The 10,761-nt window shown below is 43.1% G+C and overlaps 1 protein-coding gene across 1 annotated transcript in view; it reads right to left on the bottom strand.

Moving 5' to 3' along the window:
* Positions 1–1,154: 1,154 nt before the first annotated feature.
* Hs3st5 (heparan sulfate-glucosamine 3-sulfotransferase 5) overlaps positions 1,155–10,761 on the bottom strand; it is a 147,500-nt gene continuing 137,893 nt past the window's right edge. Inside the window, exons 3-4 of the mRNA XM_051175542.1 lie at positions 5,706–5,844; positions 1,155–2,190 (exon numbers count right to left, since the gene is read on the bottom strand). Coding sequence (XP_051031499.1) covers positions 1,257–2,190; positions 5,706–5,812 — 1,041 coding nt within the window. The 5' untranslated portion in view covers positions 5,813–5,844 and the 3' untranslated portion in view covers positions 1,155–1,256. The remainder of the gene's footprint in view (positions 2,191–5,705; positions 5,845–10,761) is intronic.

Below are 10,761 nucleotides of genomic sequence, written 5' to 3'. Positions count from 1 at the left end.
AACAAGGACAGGAGCATGGAGAGAACAAGAAGAGGGGATGTCAGGGGCCACCCACGCAGCCACGCAGCCACGCAGCCACCCCGCCACCCGGCCACCTGGCCAGCCATACAGTAAGAAGGAAAGTAAGATACACAGAAGATAAAAGCCCAGAGGGAAAAGGCAGATGGGTTAATTTAAATTAAAAAAAAGCTAGTGGCCAACAAACTAAGTTAAGGCTGGGCATTTATAACTAAGAATAAGCCTCCATGTGTGATTTATTTTGGAACTGGGTGGCAGGCCCTTCAAAAGCAAAACAACAGCAACAACAAAATCCCAGAACCACACACACACACACACACACACACACACACACACACACACAGGGCTTTCATGCTAGGGGCCAGGAGAGGGCGCATACAGTAAAAGAAGTTTTTAAGAAAAGTTGCACATAGTGTAATTTTAATCCATTCCATTTTAAATACCACAATAAATTTCATTTTCACAATAAATTAAATAGCCATATTCAGTTTACAAAATAGAATTACTTAGTGTGAAACTGGTATTTACATCATTTACAGTATGTACAGGACATCTCTTTGTTGACACACGCGTGGAAGTAAAAGGACTTGGCTCTCCAGCTCGTGATTGACATGCTACAAATGACACCATGGTCCATACAAGGAAACGATAGTGCAAAGTCACCACAGGAACTTTGGAACAATGTCAATTTGATGAGATAAGACATTCCTTTAAATAATAAGAAAATAGCATATTTCATGACTATTTTCATGACGCCAATCCAGTATCTGAATTAAAGAGCTAGCTTCACCTTAGGACAAAAAAAAAAAAAAAAAAAAAAAAAGCAAATCAAAAATGAAAAACCATAAAACTGAATCCTCTACTTCCTGAAGCTTCGTAGCCATTGGTATATTTTCACACATTCATCTTTTGGCTTAAATCCACGGAAATGGCAGGTGACAAGTTCCGAATCAAAGGAAGACTGACTCCGGAGAACATCTGACGTCACTTCCCCCCAGTCCCACCACCTCTCCTTTCGTAAGCAGCTTAAAAGATGCAACTACGCAGGCAGCAACTTAGTGTTCATAAATTTTCAGCAGAAAGAGAACTGATCTTATATTTGGCCACACACTGCACGTGTACGAGTATCCATGGAAAAATGAATCGGGTAGCTGTGTCTTGGGAAAGTGCATATTTTAATCTAGAGGAGACACCATGTGTCTCAGCACACAACACACGGTGTTGCATGGTGTATTATTTTAGGGCCAGTTCAATGTCCTCCCAGTGATCTGGTAAAACTTTTGATTAAAGGGATGAAAGAATTTGCGCAATTTGGTAATGACGGAGGGGTCTACCTCTGGATGGATGCGCCCCTTGCTGCCCGCCAGGCACTTATTAAAGATAATGTTAAATCGCAAACAGTAAAACCCTCTGGTAGCATTGAAATATAAATTATACTGACTTATCCTCGGGGGAAGGTTTAAGAACTTCTCTACGAGCTGTAGTTCTGGCAGAGGCTCGGTGATGAGACGGTCTCCATCCACAATGTGGAATTGCTCAATTGGAAAGTACTTTAGCCAGCGTTCCAGGTGCTTTGTGTAGATGCTGGTCCTAACTGCCTTGTATTTTGTGTTCACCTCACAGGTGTTAGGGTCTATGGCTAGCTTCTCGAACTTATAGTAGGTTTTGTTCTTCCTCTCCTTCCCCTCTAGCACCTGAGTGTAATCAGAAATCGCTCGTGTGGTCGGCTCCCTGACAATGATCAACAGCTTAATGGATGAGTTCATTTTGTAAATCCTTTCTGGAACCTCTTCTGTAATGAAATAGGCTGGGCTCTTTTCAATTGTGATTTGCTGAGGGTAGGAAAAAGGCATCTTTTTCCTGTACCACTCAATGCCCTTGGCATAGTTCTCATCATTGTCAAAGAAGTGGATCTCTTGAGAAGCTTTGACCACTGCAGGATGGAGGTTCAACATCTCTAGCAGGGCTCTGGTGCCCCCTTTCCGCACCCCGATGATAATGGCTTTGGGGAGCTGCTGGACCAGGTCATGGAGGCGAACCTGCTCCTTGGAAGAGTTGCCCTTCCGGAATTCATGCAGCAGACCTCTCTTAAACTGCAGGGCTCGGAGTGGGAACTCAGCCTGACTGTGGGTGCCTCCAAATCGGCTTTCAACAGGGCAAATGGGCTGGAGCCTGCAAGCCAAAGAGATACTGTGAGAAACTCATCACTACCAAGTTTATCATTGTTCTGCATCTGCACCCAGACTCAGATTATACATGCATAAATAAAGCCACTGGGTCCCTGGCTGCTGCAATCCATAATGAACATATGTTTGGGAAATTTTATGTTAAGCAACCCCTATTCAGTGGAGCACACATAATTGATGGGATTTTTTTATTAGTGCTCCTTAAAATTTTTATTCACCAAGCACTTAATTGACTACGGCTTGTACTTATGCTCACAGTACAGGATAGACAAGTGACACCAGCCATACTAATAACTTTTCAACAGCTCACCAGTTAAAATCATTTAGAAAATTTGGGAGGCAGAAGATTATAATCTTCAGCTAGGATGCTGAAGGGCAAAAAGGAGAACATTTAGTTCAGGCATTGTGGAGTATTGCTCCTTCCTCTTTTTTTTTTTTTACTTTCTTCCTTTCTTCATTTTTTTCATTTATTCTTTCTCTCTCTCCTTTGGTAGCCTAACATCATGCACATGGCTCTTTAACATCCTTGAGATATATTCTGAGAGGTGTCTCCTATCCCTGCCCTTGGCTCTGTGCATCTTCATCATGCAGAACTCCATAGCAAGAGCCAGGGAGGATGGACAACTATTTATGTTTTTCTGAGAGAGAACAATATGGTATAGTGACAATGATATTAGAACAAAATGATTACTTTAGCATAGCCTCTGTATATGGTTAGAAAATTGTGTTTGTCTTTATACACAATTTGATGATAAACTGAAAATTCACTATAATTAATGAGTCAACTAGGTTGATCTAGGGAGTCTTTTAAGGCTTCTTGGTTAAAGGGGAAAACTAGTCAAAATGGCTATTACATTATTTCTTTCAGCTGGGATTTTTCTAGTGACTCCAGTAATTTGGAGTCTCTTTCTCTCTCTGTGGCAATGAGGCAGTCTCTTGCTTCCCCAAGAGACACCTTTGCATCTTTAAGCCATTCTCAACTGACTGTGCAGAACTTAGGGGAATGGAGTTAGGTTTTCTCTGTTTATATAGGTCTATATCATAATCTTTAATAAAAATAGAAACATGTATTAATTTTTGAAACACATATTCTACGATTCTTGAAACAACTCACACTCATTTCAGAATGTTGAAAACAATGGAAATGTATTGTGAAAACAGGGCTGACCACTGTTTTGGTTAGGGTTCCTTTTGCTGTGATAAAAAAACCCATGGCCAAAATCAACTTCGAGAGGAAAGTTTTTATTTCAGCTTGCAGTCCCATATCACAGCCCATTGTGGGAAAAATCAGGATGGGACCCCAAAGCAGGAACTTGGCGGTAGGAACTGAAGCTGAGCCCTGGGAGAAAGCAGCTCACTAGCTTGCTCTCATGGCTTGTTCAGTCTGCTTTCTCAGGACTAGCTGCCCAGGAGCGGCACTGTCCACAATGGGCTGGGTCCTCCACATCAATCATGAATCAGGAAAATGCACTATAAGTTTGCCTACAGACCAATCTGATGGAGGCATTTTCTCAATTGAAAGTGCCTCTTCCCAACTGCTTCCTTAGCTTGTATCATGTTGCCAAAACAGAAGAGAGCAAATGAACGAAGACAACTATAGTTAATATTTTAAGAAAACATGAATTTATAAATTTATTGGGATTGTTATACTAGGGTTCTAATTGGATGCTACAAAGTTGTCAACGGATATATAGTTAAAAGTGTTTTTGATTGTGGCAGCCATGAGGATGTTATGAATTAGCCTTTTTGCCCTTCTTAGGTTCTGTCTGTGGAGTTAGTCCTAGGCATGTAGAATGACACTAATGTACCATTTCTGTGAGCACTGGAGCAGTGGTGCCTCACGAATCTTTTTCTGTAAGATTTAATTTTTATGCTTGACCCTGGGTGAAAATGTTGACAAGGACATCTCCAGTTGTGGCTGATCTGGAATGGAAACTCCCTTTGTCTGGAAAGGGCTGCCTTTCTTCTTTCTATTTCCTACCATGAAAGATCAAACTCTATAGGACAGTTGCTTTCTGGACTCTCCCAGTCAAGAGAACGTGTAAAGCTAGGAGAAAATATGTCACTCCCCTACCCTGAAGAACAGTTCTGAGACTGCCAGACCCAAAGCAGAATTGTCAAGAGACAAGGGAAGTAACCTCAGCCTTCCTCCTGGAAAGCCATCTCCAGATACGAAGGGTAAGCCTAAAGAAGTATGTGTCATCTTCAGACCTAATCTGTTCAAAATCTTAAGCAGGGGATTGTGAGAAAGACCACCAAATGATGGAATTTCTTGTACAGGCCATCCCGTTAATGAGCTGAGAAAACTAGAGATGAGAGGAATACCAGCTGATTGATAAATGTGTTCAGAACTGTAAGACCAATTACTGAATAAAATGTAAAATGATGGGCGGCTAAAGGTGTTGGGAAAACTTCATATTAAACTTCTGTTGTAGACAAAATAGGTCAATGCTGTTACCTCAAGGCTTTTCACTATCAAACGACATGCCGAGGGTAAACGCAGGAATACCAGCACTGAGTGATAAGCTCTCAGTCCCCTTGGCCGCCATTACAAAGTGGGAAGAATTTTGAAGTGAAAAACATCAGAAGTTATGATGGACGCTGGCTGGAGGGAAGCAAAGGCCATTGCTGAAAACATCTGACCGATGTGGGTACTGAAACGAAACTGAAGCTACTTCCATTTAAAAGTGTGGATTTGAGTTCATGTGGACTTTGAGAACTGAATAGGACAAAGGATCCAGCCTTTCACCACAAGAATTAATTTAAAAGGGGGGAAATAGCAGTTCCTTATTTCAGAAATTAAGTCCTCAGTATTTACCTGTCACCCTCACGGTAGAACCATTAAGGAACATCTTAGGGACCTCAGCTGTCATGATGGGGACTCCAGCAGGCTCCGCACCTCTCAACTGTTTGCCTATTAAGAGCCAAAACCCAACTCTGTAATTTCCTCTCCATGGATTTTCCAGTGCCTTACGGGTATTCGTTCTGTGTGACAGCATCGTCGTTGGGTACCCGAAAGCCAGAGATAATTAACATTGTTAAAAATCCATGCCCGTAGCCATCTTTCCAGGGCAGGGGATTGCAAACTTGATGAGCTTCTTTACTGGTGCATACATAATTGTCCAATCATAAATTTCAAAAGGAAGAAACATAGTCCTATCACTATGGTGATGTAATGGCTGAAGGTCAGCTCCAGACACACAGCATACCAACCACACTGGGCTCTAGTCAGTGACAGTATTATTTATTTATTTTTCTAAATACCCAGCTTTATGCCTCCTCTCAGAATGCAGATGGATTTGGACGAAGCATCTTGGCGTTTGCTGTGCAGTATTGTACCTTTAAGGTCTCAAGGGATCAAAATCAACAGCACTCAAAAGTGTGTTTCTTGAGAGTCTTGATGGACAAAAACCAACAATCAACTTAAAGTTGTAGCCCAAGGAAGTCCACATCAGGAGGTACATAGGGCTACATGAGTAGAGCATACGTTTAACCACCTACCTATCCAAGCTCCCAACTCTGGCAACTAGATACAGCAGGCTCCCAACGGCAAGGCTTCCCAGCACCAGGAGCTTCTGTCTCAGCCACACCTGCTGTTTGAATAGCATGGCCCTCCATCAACCTTCAGGACTGCCACGGCCTGAGAGCGAAAGAAGGTGCCTATTAGCAATTGTCATGATGCCAACCAGAGGTGGATATAGGTGATTAAGCAACAAAGAGGTTACACATCAACATTGGCAGGTTTTACTCTGAAACTGATTTAGCAAAACTTACCTTCCTTCCTTCCTTCTTTCCTCCCTTCCTCCCTTCCTTCCTTCCTTCCTTTCTTTCTCCCCCCTCTCTCCCTCTCTCTCTCTCTCCTTTTTTAAATGTGACCAGTGCTATGAGATCAATTACTAATTCCTTGGGGAAAATTATACAAAAATTTCTCTGTCTTCTAGAATTTCTGAAACACATAGAAATACATACATACATACATACATACATACATACATACATACACACACAGAAAGGCAGACAGACAGATAGAGGGCAGGTCACCCAAAGAAAGTAGAGAAAATGAGTGGCCTGTGGTTTTATCAGTAAGGCAACTAATTGGAAAATTTCATTTAGAATGAAATTCTGGCTTAATAAATGGTCATTTGGGGAATAACAATGGCATCTTTAGCTCTGCTTTGCTTGTGGATGGAGCAGAGGGGAAGGATCAAACGTGACAGCTTCCTGAGATTATCGGTGGTGAGCGTCCAGCCTGCCTGCGTTTGCAGACACTGGCTCCATGGAGCTCTCTGGGCGCTTTCACATCTCCTCTTAGTCTAGACCACCTTGACTAGGTCATCCTACTGAGTGGCCTCCCCAAGTCCCCAGCGTAACTGAGTGGGTTGGGTGGCACCACGCTTGCTTTTACCTCACCAAAGACGTTTACCTGGGAACTTCTCCTCTTACATAGCCGAAGTGTAGTGTAAGGTTTTACTTGTGCCATTATTACATTCTGGAGGGTGAAAAAAAATACAAGCTCCCAATTCAGACTTCTTATTAAAAGTAAATCCTATCCCCTTTTAAGATAAGATTGTTCGCTTCTTATTGAAACTGAAAATAATAACCTGAAGACGGAAGCAGAGCCCTGGCTAGAAAAGATACCACGGCAAAGGCATCTACACGTTTGTTGTGTGATGATTCCCACCACGCAAAAGGGAAATGCTGGATTGTCAGGCTGACCTATGTGTTCATTTATCAAGAAACTGCTGAGAGCCAACAGCAAGCCCTATTGTTAGAGTAAGCACACAGAGATTTTAAAAAATATTCCGGAGGAGTTTCAGTCCTTGGGCAACTGATCATGTGGTTAGAGAATCATGGAACAACCAGAGAACACAACCCATGTCTCCGTAATGTGTGAATAAATGTTGGTGAAAGAAATTTAAGGAAAACCCTGGGGAACGTGGGCTGCATAAAAATTCAGTCTTTATTTACCCCGGAGATTGTAGATAGTCGTCCAAAGAGAGGCGATAAGAGCAGATAAGGAAGTGTGCCGTGAGCATGGTTCTGTGCTGGGTGCTACAGACAATCTCCGGCAGCTAAACAGACACAGGGCTTACCTACTGGCATCTACTCTGTGGTGCAAACGTCAGATGATAAGTTAACAAGGCCAAGTAGGATTAAAGGGCGCTTACAAACCATATTAAATGTTACAAAGGAAAATCATAGGAGGAAAGAAGTGGCAGGGAGTTTGTGTTCTCCCTGGAGGATGAAGAGTCGAGTGGCATGTTGGGGAGGGGGGCAGGGGGCAGGGGGCAGGGGGCAGGGGGCAGGGGGCAGGGGGCAGGGGGCAAGGTGTGTGAGAGGCAGAAGAGCCACTCTGTCTGGGAGCTGGGGTAGGAAATGCTTGACTTTCGTGCATAGTGTAATCTAGCAAATAAAGCTTGCCTGAAGATCAGAGTACAGAGCTAAGCCACTAGTTAGCTACACACCTAGTTAAGAAGTAAGTCACTAGCTAGCTGTACACACACTAAGCCACTGGTTAGCCACAGAGGACAGGCAGTGCTGGCCACACCTTTAATCCTAGAACTCAGGGGACAGAGGCAGATGGATCCGATGAGTTCAAGGTCACGCTAGGCTACGAGAGAGCAAATCTGTCTACAGGAGTAAAAGAGTTCACACCTTTTATCCCAGCACCAGAGAGGAATATAAGACTCAGTCCGGTCTGAGAGAGCCTGAGGTTTGGTGGTGGAGAGCATGGCAGTCTTCTGTCACTCTGAGGACAGGGTCACCCCTCTTTGGTCTGAGCCTTGGTAGAGGTAGAAACTCTCTAGTGATTGGCCGCTTTGCTTTTCTGATCGTCAGCTTGAACCCCAATATTTCTCTCTGGGCTTTTATTATTGAGACCAATTAGAAGTCATGCCACATTTGTGATAAGGGAAAGCAGCTGGGCACAGGAATTAAGGAGGGGGGGAGAAGGAAGGGTGTCTGTTTCGGAATGGGTGGGTGCACCTGTGGTTCTGACTTATCAGGGCTTGCCTTGTAGATAACAACAAAATAGAAAGAGATAGGGGACAAGAGGGGGTTTACTGAGGACTCCTCTGTGGTCAGCACATTGTCAAGATGCTATTTCCAGAAATCCAAAACGATGCAAAAACTTGTGAAGTAGATGGAGTTTCATAGACGGGTAAAGGGAAGCTCACCATTTTGTCTCCCTTCCCCTGGCTACAAACTTGCCGGCTATCAGGAAGGCAATGGCAGTCAGTACCCATGGCATGCGATTCTGAACTCTTCTGAAAGAACTGCCAGCCTCTCTCCAGGTTGATTCCCACAGACCTGAGAGCCCTGGCCTCTAGCACCAGGCTTTGCGCTCAAAACACAAACCCCGCTGCAAGATGTATGGCAAGGTGGAGGACACCCCAGTACTGGCAGTGAGGTCCTGAGGTTGGAATCCTTGGACCTGCCTTTCCTTAGCCACAAAACTGAACCACAACTGATATGTTGAGGAGGCAAATCAATTAGTTCCAGAAATGCATATTAAAAAGGGAAAAGATAGAATAAATGTAGTTCTCATGAATAGTATAATTGGATTGTGGAAAACATAGGTCCCTTTTAAGTGTAAGTCACTTTTAATGGGATCTCTTATTAAATATCCAAATACCAACATTGGAGTTTTTAGTCCTGTAAGATGGAGGGTGGGGACACCCTCTTACGCACATGTATCACACAGCCAATGCTTGGCTTGCTGAGCTAAACCCTCTTTGAACTTTTGAGGGATGGGGAAGTCTCACCAGCATGTCCCACTAAGGCTCTTTAGAAGAAAGACAGTGACATCGCCTTCTACTTTATATGATATGAGAGCAGTCCCAGAATAAATTTTCCTAAAGAAAAAAAAAAAGATACTGATTTATGGGTCAGGATGCCCTTTTTGTTTGTCTATAGTATCAAGAAGGGTTCAAGAGTCTTTAAAAGTTGAGGTCTCAAAAATTAGGAGTTGTGTCTGTTAGTCTGGGAATACAACAAAATGGTATAGATTCAATCTTTATGGACAATGCTACTAAACTAGATAGAAAGTTAATGATATTTTCATAATAGTTTACTAGAGTAGTTGTGATGGTTAATTTTGGTTGCCAACTTGATTTGATTTGATTTTAACTAAGAGACAAGGCTCTGGGCGATATGTGAGGACATTTGCTGGAAGCACAGGCAGATGGGGAGGGAAGATCCCCTCTTTTGGGATGGCAGCACCTTCTGGAGCCGTTCAGACAGAAAGGTCTGAGTGAGATGCCATGCTGTTTTTGCCTGCCTGCTTTCACTCCTGATGGTAAGTGCATCTACTTTGTTACTGCTCTTACTGACTTCACTAACATGGGAACACAGATTCTTCAGCCCTCTGATTCTGGCTAAAGACAAGTGTCTCCCCAGGACTCCTCTAGAATGGCAGCACCAGATGGAAAATCTGAGGTATGCAGCCACCTGGTCTGAGCCGCTCCCAGGACCCCACAGATCTTCCTTGGCTTAAAGGTTCTCAGCTTCTCTATTATGCAGATAGCCATTGTTAGAATATCTGGTTTGTACTGTGCAAGACAATCTAATAACATCCCTTTTATAATCTATATCTCTTTTATCAGTGCACTCCCTCTATAGAAAACTGGCTAAAACCCTGTTATGTTGGTAACAGGTAATTTATAATGATTCAAAATGTAATGTATTTTTATGTGCCTACAGTGATATGTAAGCCTTTACTTGTCTTTTGTTTTTCATCTCTTGGTGACTCATTTTGTGTTTCAAAAACAACACAGTTACAATTTCTCCCAACCAGCAAAACTTCCACCGACATGGTGTATTAGCTGAACACAGTTGAGTATCTACAGGAGAATACATGGCCAGAAACAATAAGCTGTAGAGACATCTGGCTGTTTCAGTAAAAACAGCACTCAGCAAAGAAAGAAACAATTCCCAAGCTACAAGAAAGATATGAGCGGGTTCAGAAATAATAATGATACAGATATGTTCAAGCTTTGCTCAAAGGCTTGGAGACACGGGTCCTGCAAGACCCTGGCAGCAGGAATAACAATAATGGGAATGATAGCAACAGAGTTCATTAAAACAGCTGAACTTCGGCGGCAGAATTACCGCTGGAAAATTACAGCCCTCTTTTGAGTACTAGCTCAGTAGTCCCAGGAAACAGCCTTCAGAGGCAGACAAGATGCGTTGTCTATGGGCACCAGGCTCTGCTCTGTTCACATTTATTTTCGTCGTAATGCAGCAGGCTTGTAAAGTACAAGCTGTTTTGTTTTATTTTTTGGATGGATAATGAGGAACAGAGAGATGTGCAGATTACTAACCCAGGGGCATGTGCTAGCACATGCAGAGGGAGAATTTAAACTCAGAGTTATGTGACCTCAAGGGACAGGGTTCCTTGACTATAGCACGGTTAAACCCCCCCCCCCCCAGATGCTCACCCGTGAGACGCTTGGTAAACTGTTATTCACTGACGGACCGTGCAGACAAAAGAGAATCTCCCCTAATGATATAACTTGTCCTTGAAACCCGAGGCAGAGGATGAAGAGGAAGAAAAACT

Source organism: Phodopus roborovskii, unplaced genomic scaffold (assembly GCF_943737965.1).
Source record: "Phodopus roborovskii unplaced genomic scaffold, PHOROB, whole genome shotgun sequence".
Taxonomy (NCBI): domain Eukaryota; kingdom Metazoa; phylum Chordata; class Mammalia; order Rodentia; family Cricetidae; genus Phodopus; species Phodopus roborovskii.
This window is presented reverse-complemented; position numbering and strand designations above follow the sequence as displayed.